The 23292-nt window shown below is 41.7% G+C and overlaps 2 protein-coding genes across 2 annotated transcripts; one reads left to right on the forward strand and one right to left on the reverse strand.

The window, feature by feature from the left end:
• Positions 1 to 2017: 2017 nt before the first annotated feature.
• Positions 2018 to 3215, forward strand: znf830 (zinc finger protein 830). The gene has a single exon (XM_061979327.2). The coding sequence runs from the start codon at positions 2112 to 2114 to the stop codon at positions 3129 to 3131; it is 1020 nt and encodes a 339-aa protein (XP_061835311.2). The 5' UTR covers positions 2018 to 2111; the 3' UTR covers positions 3132 to 3215.
• Positions 3216 to 3218: 3 nt separating this feature from the next.
• efcab14 (EF-hand calcium binding domain 14) lies at positions 3219 to 23165 on the reverse strand. The gene is made up of 9 exons (XM_061979326.2): positions 22462 to 23165; positions 18422 to 18570; positions 18191 to 18336; positions 18023 to 18121; positions 16421 to 16531; positions 5999 to 6151; positions 4692 to 4785; positions 4462 to 4593; positions 3219 to 4387 (listed from the first exon to the last, which is right to left on the reverse strand). The coding sequence occupies exons 1-9, from the start codon at positions 22635 to 22637 to the stop codon at positions 4215 to 4217; spliced, it is 1233 nt and encodes a 410-aa protein (XP_061835310.2). The 5' UTR covers positions 22638 to 23165; the 3' UTR covers positions 3219 to 4214.
• Positions 23166 to 23292: the final 127 nt, after the last annotated feature.

The raw sequence follows: 23292 nt of genomic DNA on the forward strand, positions 1-23292 counted from the left end.
GCAATGGATTTACACTGTATGAAAAAAAAAATGAAAATGAATTTTACTTTTGCAACCTCATTATACCATTGGCTAAGTGTTATATTCATAAATGTAAGTTTCTCAATACCTAACCTGTTTTTTGTGCCTTTAAAAAATAATTAAAACTCTACTTTAAAACACTCTCTTCCTCTAACAACCAAAAAGCTGTGAAAACCATTTCTCACTGGCACTCATCGAGGGTGGACGCTCCCCTTTCCTCACCTGCTTGCTTGTCTTGTCTTAACTTTTTTGTTGCCTCTTTTTGCACTGCTCTCCAAATCTAAACATTGGAACTATTTCACTGGCCTCAACAAAATTGACAAGATCTTGGGTTTGGGGGAACCTGCTTGTCGTGACGGAGCGGTTGTTGCTGGATACGCGACAGACTCTTGGGAGAAGAAGGAGTGCCACATGCCTGGCGACCCTTTCAGTCGAGGACGTGAAGATAACTACCTATTTGGAATTATGACAACAGGACATCTGCTGATTGGAGTAAGCGTTGCTCTGGTTTGTCGACAAATTGGAAGTTGCTGGCAGTCTTCAAAGCTGCCACAAATGATTGGGGGATGCGGGAAGAACTGTGGACACTCTTGTGATTTTGGATCACATCGGACTGTCTGCCCCGCAGGATTTTGAGGACCAGTCATAGACAATTTAGAGTGAAAAGCAAATTTTCACTCGTATATAAAAAACATTCTAACTTGGATTGTTTCCCTGGCTTCGAGACACTCCCGAAGGACAATGTGGCAAAGACACAACAAACTCCCTTCTCGTCTCTCATGGACACACACACCTGTTGTTGTTGACTTTGGACTTATCGGCTGCATGACATCAAGGCCGCGGAACAGAGACACGCGGCAGGCTTACACACACACATGTATCCACAAAAATATACGCCACACACACACATACCCCACCCCCAAATCCAACGCCCTCGACGCAAATCCCATAGGGGTGATGGAAGGATGGGCAGCGCCTGAGAGCTGCGGCCTGCCACCATGACCCCCCCCCCCCCCCCCCCCTGTTGCTAGATATCTCGAGATGTACGTTGTAATATGTATATGTGCTTTGCTATGGAGGTTTTTTCCCACTCCAGACTCCCCAGCGTTTACCTTTTTCCCATCTTTTACGGGGCGCCTTGTGGCGACCGATCGGCGTTCCTGTTCTGTAACCCTGTACACTGTTTGTTTGTCTAATCTTTAACGGGTTTGTGCTGAAAACAAAGTTTTGTTGTACTTGTGCAATGACAATAAAGACCTATCCTATGCTGTGTTCCAAATTCTGATTATTTACGGAACTTGTGTGAGCCTATGGCTTTACATTTTGTTACATATATATATATTTTGCATTCTATTTTGGTTACTTTATTGAGTCTACAACCCCCTGGCGCTGTCTTGTACTGTTTTTGTAGTTGTTTTGATTATTATTTTTTGATTGTAAATGTTGCATATTATAAGTAAAGGTTTATAAAATATTTAAAAAAAAACAGAAGTAAAAATGTAGATTAACCACAGTAAAGAAGTGAAGAGCATAATTAAGATAGAACACAATAAAAAGTGGCAAGATAATTGGAATAAGGAAACAAAAGGTAGGGAGTATCACAAAGTCCAGAGGAGGTAATAGCAATAGGAAGGAAGAATACATTATTACTAGAATGAGATTAGGACATACATATCTAAATGGTTAATTGACATTGATAGGGAAACATAATACATGGCTGTGTGACTGTTGCCATTAAATAGAAAGTGTAAGACATGTTTTAATACATTGTAGGAAATACAATAGAGAAAAGGAAATAAGTTAGTGAAAGAGAAGGTTAGGTTAGTAGTGGAATATATTTTAGGACTGCACTCAGAACACGTAGGTTACAAAGCATTATATACATATTTAAAAAAAAGACAGGGTTAAATAAAAGAATATAGAGTAGGGTTCCACCTCGGTACACACTCCGGTACAGTAGGTGGCGGAAATGCACACCAGAAGGTTGCTTGCCAACCGCCATTAAACAAAAGAAGAATAACTTCCGGTTGGTCGCAGAAGCCAGAAAAGCTAATTGTAGTAGCCGTGTTGTTGTTGTTTTCTTTACCACCATGACTTCAAAGAAAGGGAAGAAAGTCGTAAATCAAGAAGAGCTCCGGCGACTGATGAGAGAAAAACAAAGGCAAACATCCGACAAGAAGCGTGTCGAGTCTCCGTTTGCTAAATATAACAGTTTGGGCCATCTGAGTTGTGTGCTGTGCAACATGCAGGTGAAGTCGGAGCTGCTGTGGCCCGCTCACGTCCTCGGAAAGCAACATAAGGAGAAAGTTACCCAACTGAAAACAGCCAAACAAACACCGCAGAGTCAACCGGAAAAAAGGAAAGCACCAAACGAGGATGACGTCAACGGGAAGAAGGCGAAACCAACGCCAGGGGAAGGGCAGTCCGCCTCGGCTGTACCTGGAGATTTCTTTGAGCAGCCGGACTCTGCAAAGTCAGCAGGCATCAGTTTGCTTGTCGGAGTCTATGATGATGATGATGATGATGATGATAATGAAAAGCAAGCGACCGAAGAAACAGGAACCGACGACACTGCTCCGACAGCTGCAGAACCAGGCGAACTACCTGCAGACTTCTTCGACAGCTCCATCCCCATCAGCCCCGCCGTTTCCCACTCGGGCTCCATTCTAAAGGCGGAGGCGCCGGAGAAAAGCACCGAAAAGAAAGACCGCTCAGTCGAAGCGATACCAGAGGGCTTCTTCGACGACCCGGTAAGGGACGCCAAGGTGCGCAACGTGGACGCACCCAAAGACCAAATGGACAAAGAGTGGGAAGAGTTCCAGAAGGAGATACGTCAGGTGAACACCAAGTCAGAGGCCATCGTGGCTGAAGATGACGAGGAGGGCCGCTTGGAACGACAGATAGACGAGATTGATGAACAAATCGAGTGTTACAGAAGAGTAGAGCTCCTGAGAGACAAAAGGGATGTGGCAAAGAGGAGGTTTCAGCTGAGGAACAAGGTGCAACCCATGGAGACGGAAGTCAGCATGGAGGAGGAAGAAGAGGAGAATGAAGAAGAACTGCTTGGACTTCTGTCCCGGGACTGGCGGGCCAAGGGGGCATTGGCGTAAATTATGTTTGTACTGCAAGAAAACCACACTCTTGAAATTAAATGTCATGCACTCTCAATTATGTATTAAACAAACTGAAAACAAATGAAATGTTTTACTCTTTATTCATTGGCGGTCACACGAGAACACTCATAAAATCTTATAGAAGCAGCAGAGACCAACACCCTTCTTAGTGGCCCAAGCTGTTGCATTCTGAGCTCATTGTCCTGCACTACTACTGCATAGTCGACAATTACAGCTCTATCATAAATTATATTTACATTATCATAACCAACTTGCAATGCAAAACAATCTTAATTAAAAACATAAAATGCAGAGTTTAAGATTGTAATGCAAATTTAACTCCTCTGACACCCTGAATAAGATAAATTGAGAAAGGGGTGAATACAACATACACATGGAGTTAAATATATTAAAAGAGTGATGTCAGTGCATCGTGTACTACCTGTTACTGCAATAGTCATCATGCTATGTCATTATTATTGCTACGTAAGCCTCTAAAGTCTTAAGTGTTTCAAAGTGAACATAGCCCTTCAAATCTTGTTTATAGGCAAAACATTACCTTAAATATAATAATGAAAACGCATACAGTTTCACACTGATATGATCAATCAAGTGTTTCAGCAGGTATTGGAAACTGTAAAAATTGAAGCTAAACAAAAAAAAAATCAAATTCTGCTTCTAGTAGTCATTTGTAAACATTCATAAAATACATGTCACTCTCGTACCAGGGGAGAGTTGGGAGTTGCATTGAAAACGAAAAAAAACCAGCATGATTGAATGAAAAACCTAACGTGTGCAGCAACTCTAGTTGAGTGATGGTGTGAAAATGTTAGTTTAAAAAGTACATCACAGATTCATTTAAGGTACATTTTTTCCGGAATGAGGTTGTGCTGAACTGGAACAAAATAAAAGAGAATTGAGATCCAAAATCAGCATGAGCAATGTTCAGTTCACACTAAAAGTGCAGCAATTGCAGGAAAAGGGGTGGAGCCAATAGTCCCCGCTACCATGAGCCAGACCCTACTAGACTTCATTCAATGCAGTTCACTGTGGGGCAGGAAGGGGGCGGGGTTTACATGCTCACACATCAAAAGCGGTTCTCAGCTCCATCAGGGAGTACCTCTCATCTCCATCCGCGTCAAAGCACCTCAAGGTGCGAGCTTTCGGAATCGATGGCCCAAGTTTTTCCCACAGCTCCTCGTAAGTCAAGCCCGCTGAATCAGGGCTGATGTCTACAAAGATCTTTTGCAGACCTGCGGACAAAAAATACTCAGTTCAGCAAGATGTGACATGTCACTTTTCAAAGAATAGATGTACATTTGTGTACCTTTCAGGGATGCGACTGCAGGACGTGAACGCCTCTTTTGGCATTTGACATCAGCGTTTCTCTTGGAGCGGCCTGGGGTGACGAAGCGTGGGTGTCTGCTGGTCTGCGGCTCTGGAGTTAGCGTTGAGTTATCTTGTCAAGACAGACGAAAGGAGAGACAATAACTTTAGATAAGACGGAAGGGAAAAGCTGCATTTTGTTGGTTAAAAAAAACAATGACAAAGCAGCACCTGGTGATGACGCGATGGTTGTTTTTGTCTCGTTCATCTTCTTGGAGGGTTGAAAGCTGCTGCTTTTGAGGGGATGAGATTCAGCTTCCTTTAGCTGGAAAAGGAAATTAAAAAATATCAATACCTTTAATTTATTCTTGAGTATTCTAAAGTTGAGGACAATGCAGAAATATATTATGTTCCAGGGTCAAACTATGACCATTATAAACCCTTAGTAACTCAGATAATTTTTTATAGCATTTAACATTAACAGTTGTACAAGTGCGTAAAAAAATAAAAATAAAAAGCCAACCGCTGCAACTATCAACAGTGTTGGTCATCTTACCTTATGAAAGTAATTAGTTACTGTTACAAATGGCTTCTCCCATAAAGTAATTGAGTCAGTAACTGAGTTATCCCATTGTAAGCGTAATTAGTTACTTAGCAAAGTAACTGTGACATTATTTTTCCTTTCATTATTTTATACGCCATTAGGTTCGATAACATCTTCAAACGTCAAATATGTTTATATTATCTGATCGGAGAATAAAAACACTATATAAAGTATTTTAGAACATGTGGTATTTATCTGAACTCAATAGATTACAGTGTGCCATATGATATGCATAGAAATACAAATGCATAAAACATAAATATTCCGTATAGTAATAACATTAAATATTGAAAGTACAAAACCCAATACGGTACGAAAAAAGAAAACTTAGGTAAAAAAAAAGGAACATTAGGCCTTCAAGTAGTGCAATGAATTCTCTGCACCTGTATACCAAAATACACCCTGAAATAAATTTAGATAAACTGTTACCAAGTTTTGGCCAAATACATGACATGCATTAAGGAAAAAGGTTTAAAAATGTTCCCCAGTGACAATCTAACAATAAATGGCATTTGTGTACAAATATAGGGTTATTTTCTTAAGCTAATTTTAATTATGCAAGCGAGTAATCACTTGTGATTAATCCAAATTCCAAAATGTGATGAATGTGATTAAAAAAGTGGCTGCATTTGGGCTTGGGTTTGGGTTAGCAGCAGCAGCACGTGTTATGTTGGCATGTGTTGATGTGAGGTGCCATTCAAGCAGATGTGGATAAACACTTTTTTCCTGGACATAGCGTGCCTGTTTCATAAACATTCTTGTCTTTAATTTCAATGAGCTAAAAGTAGTGCTGGTCCTTACAGTTTGAAAACGATACCTTTGAATTTCCCTGGCTCTGACTCGTCGCAATTATCGTGTGCAATCATTATAACACCAAACAACTCTACTGAAATCCTTAGCCAAAATGTTCAGCCTCTGGGGCAATATGACTGACGTTTTGTTTGGAGCCCTTCTCCAACGACGCTACTCTCTGCTGCAACTCTGCGATTGTCACCAGGAGGATGTGGATCTGCTCGTCGGTCCACGTGTGGTGCAGCACCTCAGTCTGGTTGGCCTCGCTCACTGCTTTCCTCAGGTCAGTTAGGTCCTATCACAAACACAACTTACTGCTGTTCTGTTTCCCTAGTGGTGTGGTCTGCAAATACAGACAATGTAAACCAAAGCTGATGTGCTCCAAAAATGTGGTCCATCACTGAAAAACAACACCAGATTGTGAGCATTTGTAACTAACAAGACTCACACTACTTAAACCATTTACACACGAAAACATATACTTTAAAGTACCAGTATAATGGAAAAATAAGTTGACTTTATATGCACATTTTTTCTTAAAATAATTTCTATCCAATTGTATTTACAATCCGCAACGTATGTGAAAATACAATCTAAAAATCACCAAATGCCACAAATTCAGTCAGTCATTTAGAATATTCCGCTCCGAATGCCGTCGGCAGTTATAGATTTGGGGGGTCCGATGACGCCACGAGAGAAACGCTTGCACTCTGACCATATAATCAGATCAGTCAAGCTGGAAATACCCAAAAAATGGAAAGAGATGTGCTGTTTATCATTCACAATCCTTATGTATGACAAGAATACATATGATTGTCATTTTTTTTTTTATGTATTTGAAATTGTAAATAGACAATTGAATTAACAGATCGAGGGTCCTTTATTGCGCCCATAAAACCCCCTTAAAGATCATCCAGAAACTAACAGTACTCCATTTACATGTTGTCGCGGATAGGTAACCAAATAAGAGCGATATTGTTATTATACTGTAAGTGCCAACATAGACGGTCTGTTTTCACGGCACATTGATACCAGTGAGCTAATGTTAGCTTACACTGCTATTGTTGACATACTTAGACGGCGGCTGCTTCTGTTTAGTCTTAAACTTGGTAATAGTTAATTCTAGATCGGTATTCATGCATCTCTCACCTGGTAGTAGACAAATGTGGTCATGGACCGAGAAGCTGGTTGACTTTGACATATCCGAGATGGCGAAACAGACGCTAGTTGGGGCAACTTTTTTTAACCCTTCGTGAGGATTGTGATTGATTTTTCATCTAAACGGGATTATGCGAGCTTCCCATTCGTCGGCATCCCAGCGAGAGCGAAAATTGTACAGTAAGTGTTTATTATGATCAGTTTGTATGTTTAGCATCTGGCAATGTTATTGTGTTTCAATAAAGCTGCACTCGGCTTCTAAAACGTATTGCTCATCATCCTCGTGTTCGGGCTCAAAAATATAAGGTTCTGGATCATAATTCTTCCCAAAGTAATCATTGTTGGCTCTCACAAAGTTTGCTTGATTAGCATTGTTGTTGTTGGGGAAGGGATCTGTGGTTCTGGCCTTTACGTCACGGATCACGTGACTGGCTTGCTCATTGACTCTCAAAATGGCTCGGGAAGCTCCGCTACATTATTTTAATGATATATATGTACTCACAAACTTTGTAAGTCTTTTTGCTTCATAAATCAGATATAAATTATAATAGCTTCAATATAGAGGCAACTTGTTCCCCATTATACTGGTACCTTAAAACAGAGCAGTCTTCAACAGGGGTCTGTGACCCCTAGGGGTCTGTGACCCCTAGGGGTCTGCGTCTGCAGAGAGCGGTCTGGCAATTTCTGGTTGATTAGAATTTATATATATATATATATATATATATATATATATATATCCTCTCTGAGCTGCCACCTTAACGTGGTAGAGGAGTTTGCGTGTCCCAATGATCCTAGGAGCTATGTTGTCCGGGGGCTTTATGCCCCCTGGTAGGGTCTCCCAAGACAAACTGGTCCTAGGTGAGGGATCAGACAAAGAGCGGCTCGAAGACCTCCATGAATAATAAAAAACAAGGACCCAGATTTCCCTCGCCCGGACGCGGGTCACCGGGGCCCCCCTCTGGAGCCAGGCCCGGAGGTGGGGCACGATGGCGAGCGCCTGGTGGCCGGGCCTGTCCCCATGGGGCCCGGCCGGGCACAGCCCGAAGAGGCAACGTGGGTCCCCCCTCCAATGGGCTCACCACCCATAGCAGGGGTCATAGAGGTCGGGTGCGATGTGAGCTGGGCGGAAGCCGAAGGCAGGGCACTTGGCGGTCCGATCCTTGGCTACATAAGCTGGCTCTTGGGACGTGGAACGTCACCTCGCTGGGGGGGAAGGAGCCTGAGCTAGTGCGCGAAGTGGAGAAGTTCCGGCTAGATATAGTCGGACTCACTTCGACGCACAGCAAGGGCTCTGGAACCAGTTCCCTCGAGAGGGGCTGGACTCTCTTCCACTCTGGCGTTGCCGGCAGTGAGAGGCGACGGGCTGGGGTGGCAATTCTTGTTTCCCCCCGGCTCAGAGCCTGTACGTTGGAGTTCAACCCGGTAGACGAGAGGGTAGCTTCCCTCCGCCTTCGGGTGGGGGAACGGGTCCTGACTGTGGTTTGCGCTTACGCGCCAAACCGCAGCTCAGAGTACCCATCCTTTTTGGATTCACTCGAGGGAGTACTTGAGAGTGCTCCCCCAGGTGATTCCCTCGTGCTACTGGGGGACTTCAATGCTCATGTTGGCAGCGACAGTGAAACCTGGAGAGGCGTGATTGGGAAGAATGGCTGCCCGGATCTGAACCCGAGCGGTGTTTTGTTATTGGACTTTTGTGCCCGTCACAGATTGTCCATAACAAACACCATGTTCAAACATAAGGGTGTCCATATGTGCACTTGGCACCAGGACACCCTAGGCCGCAGTTCCATGATCGACTTTGTAGTTGTGTCATCGGATTTGCGGCCTCATGTTTTGGACACTCGGGTGAAGAGAGGGGCGGAGCTTTCTACCGATCACCACCTGGTGGTGAGTTGGCTGCGATGGTGGGGGAGGATGCCGGACAGACCTGGCAGGCCCAAACGCATTGTGAGGGTTTGCTGGGAACGTCTGGCAGAGTCTCCTGTCAGAGAGAGTTTCAATTCCCACCTCCGGAAGAACTTTGAACATGTCACGAGGGAGGTGCTGGACATTGAGTCCGAATGGACCATGTTCCGCGCCTCTATTGTCGAGGCGGCTGATTGGAGCTGTGGCCGCAAGGTAGTTGGTGCTTGTCGTGGCGGTAATCCTAGAACCCGTTGGTGGACACCGGCGGTGAGGGATGCCGTCAAGCTGAAGAAGGAGTCCTATCGGGTTCTTTTGACTCATAGGACTCCTGAGGCAGCGGACAGGTACCGACAGGCCAAGCGGTGTGCGGCTTCAGCGGTCGCAGAGGCAAAAACTCGGACATGGGAGGAGTTCGGGGAAGCCATGGAAAACGACTTCCGGACGGCTTCGAAGCAATTCTGGACCACCATCCGCCGCCTCAGGAAGGGGAAGCAGTGCACTATCAACACCGTGTATGGCGGGGATGGTGTTCTGCTGACCTCGACTGCGGATGTTGTGGATCGGTGGAGGGAATACTTCGAAGACCTCCTCAATCCCACCAACACGTCTTCTTATGAGGAAGCAGTGCCTGGGGAGTCTGTGGTGGGCTCTCCTATTTCTGGGGCTGAGGTTGCTGAGGTAGTTAAAAAGCTCCTCGGTGGCAAGGCCCCAGGGGTAGATGAGATCCGCCCGGAGTTCCTTAAGGCTCTGGATGCTGTGGGGCTGTCTTGGTTGACAAGACTCTGCAGCATCGCGTGGACATCGGGGGCGGTACCTCTGGATTGGCAGACCGGGGTGGTGGTTCCTCTCTTTAAGAAGGGGAACCGGAGGGTGTGCTCTAACTATCGTGGGATCACACTCCTCAGCCTTCCCGGTAAGGTCTATTCAGGTGTACTGGAGAGGAGGCTACGCTGGATAGTCGAACCTCGGATTCAGGAGGAACAGTGTGGTTTTCGTCCTGGTCGTGGAACTGTGGACCAGCTCTATACTCTCGGCAGGGTCCTTGAGGGTGCATGGGAGTTTGCCCAACCAGTCTACATGTGTTTTGTGGACTTGGAGAAGGCATTCGACCGTGTCCCTCGGGAAGTCCTGTGGGGAGTGCTCGGAGAGTATGGGGTATCGGACTGTCTGATTGTGGCAGTCCGCTCCCTGTATGCTCAGTGCCAGAGCTTGGTCCGCATTGCCGGCAGTAAGTCGGACACGTTTCCAGTGAGGGTTGGACTCCGCCAAGGCTGCCCTTTGTCACCGATTCTGTTCATAACTTTTATGGACAGAATTTCTAGGCGCAGTCAAGGCGTTGAGGGGATCTGGTTTGGTGGCTGCAGGATTAGGTCTCTGCTTTTTGCAGATGATGTGGTCCTGATGGCTTCATCTGGCCAGGATCTTCAGCTCTCACTGGATCGGTTCGCAGCCGAGTGTGAAGCGACTGGGATGAGAATCAGCACCTCCAAGTCCGAGTCCATGGTTCTCGCCCGGAAAAGGGTGGAGTGCCATCTCCGGGTTGGGGAGGAGATCTTGCCCCAAGTGGAGGAGTTCAAGTACCTCGGAGTCTTGTTCACGAGTGAGGGAAGAGTGGATCGTGAGATCGACAGGCGGATCGGTGCGGCGTCTTCAGTAATGCGGACGCTGTATCGATCCGTTGTGGTGAAGAAGGAGCTGAGCCGTAAGGCAAAGCTCTCAATTTACCGGTCGATCTACGTTCCCATCCTCACCTATGGTCATGAGCTTTGGGTTATGACCGAAAGGACAAGATCACGGGTACAAGCGGCCGAAATGAGTTTCCTCCGCCGGGTGGCGGGGCTCTCCCTTAGAGATAGGGTGAGAAGCTCTGTCATCCGGGGGGAGCTCAAAGTAAAGCCGCTGCTCCTCCACATAGAGAGGAGCCAGATGAGGTGGTTCGGGCATCTGGTCAGGATGCCACCCGAACGCCTCCCTAGGGAGGTGTTTAGGGCACGTCCGACCGGTAGGAGGCCGCGGGGAAGACCCAGGACACGTTGGGAAGACTATGTCTCCCGGCTGGCCTGGGAACGCCTCGGGGTCCCACAGGAAGAGCTGGACGAAGTGGCTGGGGAGAGGGAAGTCTGGGCTTCCCTGCTTAGGCTGCTGCCCCCGCGACCCGACCTCGGATAAGCGGAAGAAGATGGATGGATGGATGGATATATATATATATATATATATATATATATATATATTTATATATTTTTTCTCTCTACATATTTACCACTTCCCACAATCATCCCCAAATTTAAATGTATTTATATACACATTAATATTGATCAAACATACAGTAATGTAGTTTATAAATGTTTGTCAAACACCAAATCATGCGATTAGTGTAGCGTACAAAAACCGAGGTACCACTCTATATTAGAATAATTTGCACTCCAGTCCTGTAGGTGGAACGGGACTATAACAATATTTATTAATACTGTAAGTGATGTTTTATTATGTTTGTAGAATCTCATTAATACCGCAGTAAGTAGGAATCAGTGATCTTGTCGAAGGAAAAAGTGAACATTGTGATGCGTTTTTGAAATTATTGCGCCGCCGTACGCTTAAAATGATCAAAATACATAAATATTACATTTTTATGAATGCCCCTGTTACTACATTACATATATACTTACAGCGTGTATATAAAACCTTGATGGATGTGTTTTAGAGCGCTTTATACTGTAGGTGTAATAGAACGACTCCCATAGTCCTCATTGTAAGCTGACTTTTGATCTATTTTTTTTTTACTAGTTAGAGTGCATTAAAAAAAGAAAAACGTGATTGTCTTACATAAGGATGGTAAATGATTGGCAAAATTCCCCAAAAGTCTGCAGTTCCCCTTTAAGAGCAATTTCTTTCGACATGCTTTCCATTTTTCCCTGAGTTTATCACCTTAATGAACGACTTATTACGGAACTCTATGAAAGCTCTTTCCTATCTCTTTATTTGAACGACTGAAATTCCCAAGAACAGAACAGCAAAACGGCCTTTTCTGTTTAAACTCCACACTCACTCTCATTTGTTTCAATTCTAAGCTTAAGCTGGTCGACCATTATGTGAAGAAAGCCGCGTGGAAGAAAAACGACATGACATCATATGCAACCCAGCTATAAAGCGATAGTCATTCGACCACATCCTTGTCATCCTTAACGTCCCGGTAGACGACTAGACGCTACAATACTATCTGTCCCTTAAAATGATTTGGGCCACTTTTTTTGTTCTGACTAACTTTCCAGGTGCTGCGGTTGTGTTAATATGCTTTTGCTGTAATGGAAAATAATTGATATTTGAACATTTGTACATTGATGTTGAATGTCACATGCTGCATGGCGATGATGAAATAATCTGTGTGTTTTCACACCTCAACTGGGTATCAGTTTACAGAGCAAATAATTCCACATGATGGTAATTTTGTCTTTGTGCTTTTTAAAATTGAGTATGAATATGGGGCCCAAGCAAAGCTGCAATGCCAGGACTTTGATAAAGACGGTGAGAAATCTTATCGAATTCAATAAAGATGTCGTAGCAAAGTACGGACAAAAGCGATGCCAACCCATCCTCCCACTCTGCTTATCGCCGTCTTTACCAACAAAAGTCTTCAATAAAGGGACATTTTATGTTAAATGTTTATCTATCCATTTTGTTTGTCATTATTTTGCATTGTTTTCTGCACGTAAAACTATAGCTAAAACCATAATTATGTGTTCTGTGTTTAAGGTGAACTGCACTTTTTGGGGGGAATTTTGTCTATCGTTCACAATTATAATGACAGACAAGACAAACGTTGTTTTTTTGCTTTCTAGTGTATAAAATCGTCTCGTTCACGGTGGCTAGCAATGCAGCTAATGGGAGCAGCCAATTGTACCTCTAAATCACTATAAAATGCATTCAAAAACCATCAATACTTCATTTACGTTCCATAACCCGTATAATAACCAAGGTGTACCGACATTGTTATTGTAAGAGCGAACACCAAGAAACAATTTTTCTATCGTAGTAACACATCGGCATGCTTCGGCATTAGCCGTAAAAGGTAACTAGAGCGAGATAAGATAGCTTCTACAACAACACGAAACACATTTGGGTTTGTAATGCACAACACTGTGTTACGACACCAGCTTGTACTGACTGAAAAACATGAACAATTATAATACAGTATATGTAAAGTATTAGCCCACATTTCATGTTCTGTTTGTACACAGCTGAGCTAGCCAGACAGCGAATGCCGTTGTACTAACACACATGGCGTGCTGCGTGTATCATGATCGATTTTAAAGCGACTCACTCGATGGACAATTGTTTGTCTGGTCTAGCTGGCCGGGGACGTTTCCTGTTGATTTTGGGTAAGCAATCCATTTATGTCGAAATAGCTTGGCTCAAAGTTCCCTATTTATAGCGTCAACATCGCTTTCATCCCCCTCTCCCGGCTTTGGTCTGCTCCAACGTCTCACTCTTCCTTTGTGCTCGCTTCTATAAGTAGCAGTATGTTTAGCTTCAAAAGTATAAGGTTGTAAATCCTCATTTGTCCAGAAATAGTCATCTTCGTTGTCTGTTACCAAGTCTGCAATGATTAGAAAACACACTCGTGTTTGATTACGTAAGTAGGAACACACATTTGTTCCCAGAAGTCAGACGTGCGCTACTATGGAATTAATGAAAATGATCAAAATACTGTAAATATTGAACATATTACATATTGTTATGAACGTGTCTGTTACTACATTATATATAGACTTGCACTGTGTACATAAAACGTTGCTGGAGGGTTTTGAAGTTGTTTTAGAGGGCTTTCCTGCCTTCTGCCCGAATGCAGCTGAGATAGGCTCCAGCACCCCCGCGACCCCGTAAGGGACAACCGGTATAAAATGGTTGGACGAAGGCTACAACGGTGACTCCCAATGGCAGCATCTTTCAAGCGATTTTTTAATCAACTTTAAAATCGTAAAAAAAAAAAGGAGGTGTGTTTTTGTCCCTCATAATGATTGTGAACAATAGGCAAAATTCCAAAAATAGTACAATTCCCCTTCAATACTTCTGGTGTGCGTGCAAAGAAATAGTTGGATTTAAATGATTTCTTAAGGGAAAAACTGCTTTAGTTTTTTTACGATTCAGTTTTTGTCTGACCTGAACAAAAACTCAGGTACCATTGCATAGTAATACACTGCCTACAAAGGAAGAATATGCAACTTGATTATATTTTTGCCCTTGGTGGAAGTCTCCACAGCCGTGGCGTTCTAGTTGACCCATAGAAAAATTAATATCAATGCTGAAGGCCGCTAATTGGTTGGAGGATAAAACAGTTTAAAAATGTATTTGAAACTAGACCTTATTTTCAACCTTTCGCTTCAGACAAAACAAGAATAGCGCAATTGCGCTACAAATTTACCAAATAACTTATAATCACAAGATCCATTTCAATCTCACACTCCCCAAAGTCATAAGATATTAAAGATCTCAGTCAACAAACAGCTAAAAAAACATTATTACTACTGAGGCTTTGGTTAAAAAAAAACACTTCAATTTCCAAAGCCAACTTGTAAAGCTTCAAGTCTCAAATGTATGACCTACTTTTTTAATCTGGAAGCTTCTGAACTCCTGAAATTGATTGGCACATTACGTGTATTATGAATGAAACACAGGCACATCGGAGCCAAGAAGTGACGGCTTTACCGGGTGGCTCATTCAAGGGGAATCTGCACCACTGCACATACATTGCACAAGAGTGGCGAAATAAACAAAAACGGCAGCGGCAAAGTTCACTGCTGTTTATGGTTTGGATTTGAGCCACAACAAATCTGACATTTCATTAAAATAACATCATGGCCACACAATGCCAGTCATCTTAATGAACTTACATGCACAATGGCGGCGAAATAGACACTCAAGCTTCTAAGGATGCAGCTGCATGGCCACATGAGATTCAGAAGGTAACATTATGAGTAGGGATGTTTCAATCAGAGTTTTATGCTGCCGATTCTGATTATCCATATGTGCCGATACCGATTGCATGTATTAACTGTACATTTTTCTATTTATTTATGGTGAGTGCTATTGACAGTTTAACAATATCAACAGAGTATTTAAGCTAGTTCCGTATACCCATGTATTACATACAATTATTTGTATTTAACAAAGTCAAAAGTATACAATAACTAAACAAAATCAAAAACTACTATCTGCTACTCATATAAATCCTTTGTTTTTTGCTCTCAAAGTCCTCCTGTGTCCAGGGAATTATTCAGAGTTTGTAAACATTAGCGAAAACGATAGAGATATAGACATATTTACTCTAATATCGATCATTTACTGATACTAACCTTGGTATCAAAACCATGGTTTATTACCATGAAGTTATGTGGTCTGTGTAACTTTTCATTTGGTGTGTTATTCTTACTTGATAATGGAATTGAATTATGTTATGCTTATGCAGTAATTATCATTTAAATATTATTGGACCAAATTATTATTTTAAAGTAGCATATATGCTATATTTTTTAATATATTTTAGTTATATAGTCCTGCACTTTTGTAGTTCCTACCTGTTGTTTCTCTACATCCAATTAGAGAAAAGAAAAGATGACCGCGGTGAAAGACTACAGTCCGGTTAAGAAAGTCCAAAAAACTCCCATACTGTCGAGGTGACTTTTCCTGTTTTATTGACAAGCGAGACGGCGCAAACTTGATAGTTAAAACTGTTACGCGATTGGCTGTTTAACGTGTTCCTCCCATTGTTCACTGACTCTTCCTGTTTTGTTAGCTGACCAGACGGCGAGAGCCTTTGTCCATGCAACCAACCAGGTTTCATTATTTCCGGTTTCTTCCGACCAAAAAATATCTATTTACCAAATGTTTTATCTAACACATTTTATATTGATATCCATTATAATGTCTATCGGGATATATATTGATATAGTTTTAACGGTCCAGCCCTATGTTGAGCCTTGTCCTCCAGTGATAAAGTTAGTTAATAATGATACCTAGGATGTTAAAAAACATGCAGAATATTTGCAGAAATTGATGTGATTATTAGTAACTTGGGGGAGCTGGTCCACACTGTGTATAGAGACACATAATTAGCTGCTCTGTGCTTGTCAGCCGGGGGACTGAAAATAAAAACGTATCAGCAAAAGGGTTTGGTATTTGTGATCGGCATTAAAAGGCATTAATCGGCAATAGCGATCACATACTTTTTCATGAAAATCGTCAGATTCTGAACTGAATTGCAAAAAATGCAGAGGTATTTACGTTGAATTTGTATTCAATCAGCACTGCATCAAGACGGAAAGAAAGTACATTAGGCACACCTGTGCACTTATGAGATCCCCGAGTAACCTGATTTAACTACCAATTCAAAACAGCCTTCAAAGTGATGCGGTGGAGTTAAACACTACAATAATACTTTCTGTATTGGAGCGCAATAGCTGTGAAGGGAGGCGTACTAAATATTTTTGGACTGCCTTAAATTTACCATTGTTGCCTTAAGCCCGTCGTCTGACTTCTTCTGGCTTTCGATGGCAGTCTGCATAGTCTTCACGTCGTGTTGCACACTGGTTAGTGTGCTCCCAATTGTAGCCACGCTCTGAAAATTAGGAAAAAAACACATGAGAAGTGAATTACCTATATGTGTTTGGTCACTTGACAAGTGGCCCTTGTTTTATGGTTACGATGAATTCCCATAAATTGCTAATATTTTCATTAAGTTCTTGTATTTAATTGTTTTATTACCGTATTTTTTCGGACCATGGGTTGTACTTGTATAGCGCTTTTCTACCTTCAAGGTACTCAAAGCGCTTTGACACTACTTCCACATTTACCCATTCACACACACATTCACACACTGATGGAGGGAGCTGCCATGCAAGGCGCTAACCAGCACCCATCAGGAGCAAGGGTGAAGTGTCTTGCTCAGGACACAACGGACATGACGAGGTCATATGGCGCACTGCCGATGAGCGGGTCTATTTAGGTGTATTTTATTAGGCGCATTAAACGGGTCATGCTATGATTCTTTTCTACATTTAAAACACTTCCTTGTGGTCTACATAACATGTAATAGTGGTTCTTTGGTCAAAATGTTAGATTATGTTTATAGATAATGTATACAGACCATATTTAGGCCGCTTTCTGACCATCTCTTCAGGATGCAAAGTTTTGTGGGCGGTCTTATTTATGTGGCACCACGTCATCTTTGTTGTACCGGTAGTTTTTAGCGCTTCCATAGCGAGTCTACTGACAGATATTATAAGAACTGTAAGCTACTTTATATTAGAAATGGCAACAGCGGAGGATGAATGGCCCACAACAAGAGGATAGAAAAAAAAGGACCTTACCGACTTGGCGTGAACTGCAATGGCGGACGCGCACAAATTTTCCAGACTTATGCAGATCCCAAATACACATCAACAAGTACCAATAGGTAGGAAAAGTTGGTTTTGCATTATATTGCGAATAAAAACGCCAGATAATGTCTCTTTATAGGTGCCATTCTGGCGTCCTTATACACACACCATACAAATACACATACGTTGAAGTGCAGTACGTATGACTATGGTAGGGGTAATGCTCTGCCTTTTATCAAGTGGTGCGGCTTCATAGCTTACCAAAGTCGTACTAAAACATTTTGGCATATTTTTGAGCGCTGTGTGTAATGTTCCATATTGTCAATCAAACATCCAAGTTTTGGTGTTGTTTGCTTACGGGTACTTGCTAGCGTCATTTATTGAACAGCCGTCAACCTGCAATCCACACGTATCTCTTATATGTGACTGTCATCTATTGCTCACACTTATCAATACACCATGTACTGAATAAAATTGCAACTAGGTCAGTCTGAACAACCCGAATTAAAACGTACGTTGGGTGCACACTTATAAATACATCACGTACCAAATAAAATTGCAACTAGGTCGGTCAGAACAACCCAAATTAAAACGTACATTGGGCGCACTGTCTAATTTTGAGAAAATGAAAGGATTTTAATTGTGCCTTACAGTCCAAAAATATGGTACTGTGCTGTATCCCCTTTGTGTGTTCTGTGTCTTGTACGTACAATGAGTAGACTTCTCTTTACCTTTTGAAGTTCCTCAACTGTAGTGGGTAGACTAATTAAATCGGAGGCCGACTTCAAGTTGGTCTTTAAATGGTTTACCGCGGAGTCCAGCAAAGTGATCTGCATGAGGACAATGACACATTATTGATTATGGCTTCATAATACCGCAAATGCATGACGTTGACTGACTTTTCTGTTCATCTCTGTGAAGTTAGACCAAAGTTTGCCCAGCCCCTTGTCCCCACTCTCAATGTCATCAAGCTTTCTGTCTTCTGTTTTCAAGTCCTCACTTAGTTTTGGTAGTTCACTTGAAGATGCTTTCTGGCTTGATTCCACTGTTACAAACAAAAAACAACACATTGACAGCAATGTTACATGGGTGCAAAGTTTGGCCAGCTCTATGATCACAAGACAACGTACTGCTGTGCAATCTTTCTTTCATGGAGTCGAAATTTTCTTTCAGGGAAACCTGCATCCAAACGAGTCCAGCGCAAGCCATGACGCAGGCGGCCAGTATGATGAAGAGAAACAAGGGGTAGCACACAGCGCAGCACTGGCTGTAGCTTCTTCTGCAAGCAGAGAAACATTGGAAACATTAGACACACTGCAACGCTCCTTTAATTATTCATGACAAAGAGATATTTTCAGTGGTTTGCCTGCTGCGCCGTGGGGATTATACATTTTCATAAAATGGCCAGGGTCCATAAACCATGAAAGACTATTAGGGCCATGTAAAAGGATGGGAAAAAAAGTCATATTTTAACAAAAACCTAAACGCAACAGTCAGAGACCAGCAGCTCGTGTCTCTCTCTTTCTGGAGGCATGCTATATATTATTTAGGAAATACATCATTAAATATTTGTTTAAACCACTTCAAAAGTGTAACTTGAAAAGATCCTTAACAGTCATCATTATCGTGCAGGTTTATGCTTTTATTACAACTATATTCTCGGTTGGTAGAGCGGCAGTGCCAGGTTCCAAGTTTGATTCCCGCTTCTGCCATCCTAGTCATTGCCGTTGTGTCCTTGGGCAAGGTGCCACCCACAATGGTTTACAATTAGCTTAAAGAGTAAAAAGTTGGGTTTCACTATGTACAGTGCTCTGAGTCGCAAGAAAAGCGCTATATAAACATAATTCACACTACACTTATGACTCGTGTTGTTCGTCAAACTACGACTTTGTTTTTGTAGAATTACGGTATTCAGATTTTTTTTGGTTAGAGATTTTGTTAAATTTATTTAGAAATTACCTAAAAAAAACTACATTTGCACAATATTGGATAAATAACGTTTTCTATTATCATAACTTTTACTCAAAATTCCCTCGCGCCACTTCGCAGTTCACTTACTACAGCCTCAGAACATCGCAGATTTTTAAAGCACCATTGAGCAACCATTAAGTTTTCATGTTAAAATTACATAGGTTTTAGAGGGTATTAAGAGCATAGAAGTCTTTATAAGTATGTGTAAAAGCAGTGTGGAGGGCTTACTAAGACTTTAAATGCATATAATATTAATAAACAAATAAATCCACCACCGGGTTCTGGACATAACCCTCTTGACAATCGAGGGAACATTTATTTTTTTCTTGTGAAATCAATACTATAACGTATTGTATCTTGTATTTATTCTCATATTAGTACATTTTTCTAAAATTACGACTTTATTCTTGTAAAAAAAACAAAAAAAAACTACTGATTTTATTCTGGTTGAATCAACTGTATCTCTAATAGTATTTCTCCAATAGAATTGCATGCTTATTCTCATATTATAATAATAACATTGAAATGTTTTTCTTGTAAAAAACATTCTTAAAAAACATTGATGTAGGACAGGGGTGTCAAACTCAAATACAGAGTGGGCCAAAATTTAAAACTGAACAAAGCCGCGGGCCAAGGTTGAACAAATTAACCTTTTTGATAGGGACCCAAACAAGTTTTGCATTAAATATTGAATAAGCAAGGCTTATATAACTTTATAGTAACATGCAAAATCCAGTTTCAAATAATAATAATTAAAAAATATCAATGGCATATCAAATACAATTTAAATAAAAATGTAATGCCTCTTTTCTATTTGCAGCCTTCTGAGGTAAATATCAACATTAACTTTTTCCACAGGCTAATACATTTGAAAATAAAATAATGAATAAACCAACCATTCAGGACTTTAAACTGCTCAGTTTGCAACACACTGATCTAATCTGATGTGCCCAAGCCAGATACCTGCCATCTTTACTTGGATGCAAGTTCATTGTCAGGGGCTCAGGCTTTGAGCTGAGGCATCCCTCATTATCGAACGAAGGTGTTCATCAGTCATTATATCTCGTATTCCACAGTCTTGGGGGCGTGCCTTACAGGCACTGCTTTTAACGTCCTCTACGAGCTGACGTCACGTCCGCTTTTCATTCCTTCTAGCAATGTGCCCGCCCAGTCACAAGATATGAGCGGCTTCTGTACGCACACATACGTAAATGCAAAGCATACTTCATCAACAGCGATACAGTTTACACTGAGAGTGGCCATATAAGCAACTTTAACACTGTTAGAAATATACGCAACACTGTGAATCCACACCAAACAAGAATGACAAACACATTTTGGGAGAACATCCGCACCGTTACACAACATAAACACAACAGAACAAATACCCAGAACCCTTTGCAGCACTAACTCTTCTGCGACGCTACAATATACACCCCCGCTACCTCCAAATCCCGCCGCCCCCCACACACACATACACACACCTTGTAGCGTCCCGGAAGAGTTAGTGCTGCAAAGGGTTCTGGATATTTGTTCTGTTGTGTTTATGTTGTGTGACTGTGCGGATGTTCTCCCGAAATGTGTTTGTCATTCTTTTTTGGTGTGGATTCACGGTGTGGCGTATATTTCTAACAATGTTAAAGGTTTTTTCACTGGCACACTCAGTGTAACCTGTATCGCTGAAGATCAAGTATGCGTTGCATTCACTTCTGTGTGCGTGCCAAAGCCGCACATATTATGTAACTGAGCCAGCACTAGTTGGACTGGACGAAAAGAGGACGTTACAATTCTCGGGAGGGGCACTGAAATTTGGGAGTCTCCCGGGAGGTTTGGCAAGTATGAGAATTAGCGGTGTACCGCGGCACCGCCGCTGTATATAATCGGCGGGCCAGCTCTAGTGTTAATTTGATATCACCTCACGGGCCAAGCGAAATTACAAATATGGCCCGCGGGCCAGAGTTTGACACCCATGATGTAGGTTCTCTTGTAGAAATGTGAGTTTCTTCTCAAAATACATTATCTGACCCATTTTTGTTTTTGTAAATTACATTTGTGTGTTGTAAACATTTCAATCAGGGCCAAAAATCACTTCATATTTTCTACTGCTTGCTAGTGTTACCATATCTGAGTTATTGTGTAGAAATATGGGGAAATAATTACAAATGAGCGCTTCGTTTGTTAACGGTGTTACAAAAAAGATAAATTAGACTGATACATAATGTTGGATAAAGAGAACATACAAACCCTTTATTTGTTGAGTCAAAAATATTGAAGTTCGATAATTTGGTAAAATTGCAAACAGCTAAAATTATGAACAACGCAAACTATAACCTGCTACCCAAGAATGTACAACAATTCTTCTCAACTAAAGAGGAGAAATATAACCTTAGAGGAAAATCTAATTTAAAACATTTGTATGCTTGTACAACACTAAAAACCTTTAGCATATCAGTATGTGGAATTAAACTATGGAATGGATTAAGTAAAGAAGTTAAACAATGTACTGATATGATCCAATTTAAGAAGTTGTTCAAATTAATAGTGCTTACAAACTACAAACTATTGAAAATGAGGCATTCTTCATCTCAGTATGTTTATCATGACCGACTTAATTATTTATTACAAAAACTGCTGTATTAATCACTCACGGATGTCATTGTGCTACAAATAAAGTCAGTAAATTAACGTATGTATTTGTAAACGCTCTGAAGTGGGAAAGGTGTAGGATTAAATAAGCTTTGCTTCTTCCTACTCCTTTTCGGACATGATGTAAAGTGAAATGATATGAAATTGTGAGATGTACCATGAATTGATTAACGTGGACCCTGACTTTAACAAGTTGAAAAACTTATTCGGCTGTTACCATTTAGTAGTCAATTGTACGGAATATGTACTGTACTGCGCAATCTACTAATAAAAGTCTCAATCAATCAATGTATTATGCTGTGTGTTCATGTTCGAAATAAACTAAAGAAAGAAAATTCTGGATTTTTCTTGTAAGATCATTACTTAATTCGCAGTTCATTCACGTCAAATAGTTTTACGCCCCCTAGAAATTACGAGTTTAATCTTGGGAAATCACATATTTACCCAAATTAAATTACGACTGTTTTGTATTTTCACTATAGCCCTAATAATTATGTTAGTATAATGATTTATGCACCTATAACGTATACAATGCACGAAAGCCATCACTCACTTCCCAAAGCTCGCTCCACTGTTCATGTTATGGAACTCGTCGTCCTCCGAACTCGAGTCGGACTCAGAGTCCGGCGGCTCTGTACGTAGAAGCCGGTGACCGGAGCCCTTTTTCGCCTTCTTCCTCTTGCTGTCTCCGAGTCCAATGAGGGCATTTAACTCCTTCCTCTTTTTCATTTTCTTCTGTGGGGTCAGCGAACCCGCTGCGCCCGACTTAAAGCCGACTAGATCTAATGTTTTGTCCAGTTTGCTGAGAGACTCGACGTTGAAGCTAGGCTAATGCCAGATTTACAATTTACAATCACGTCAAGTGGCTATCGGTAATGAACACCGCTAAATTTGTTTAACATAATTATTCCGATAACATTAGATTACTTTTAGCTAAAAACACCCCCTACTGCAACTTTCGACTGCTATCGCTCGAATTATAACACACAATATTGGCTAACTCGGCTACGTTTAACACCTAGCTAACGCGAGTGAACACATCAGAGACTAGCTAGCATTGCCGAGCTAACGTCGTCTCAACGAGGTTCAAAGCGGGTTAAACTTGTAAGCGCTCATTTTGTGTCACCGCCTTAAAGTTAATAACCACAATAATATATAGTTGACGTCAACAGAAAGTACACGGCGCGGCCAAGTATTTGGAGCTACGTCGGCCTTGCTGCATGCATTTTATTGTTTAGGCACGACGTCCCTGTAAACTCGAAGCTGATTGGTGGGATGAATAATGGACACACTTCCTGTGTTTCGCTTTAGTCCCGCCCACTCAATTACTGCAAAAACATTTCTATAACAACATAATACAGTAATAAATATTTGGGATAGCGGA

This window comes from Nerophis lumbriciformis, linkage group LG19, assembly GCF_033978685.3.
Source record: "Nerophis lumbriciformis linkage group LG19, RoL_Nlum_v2.1, whole genome shotgun sequence".
Lineage (NCBI taxonomy): Eukaryota > Metazoa > Chordata > Actinopteri > Syngnathiformes > Syngnathidae > Nerophis > Nerophis lumbriciformis.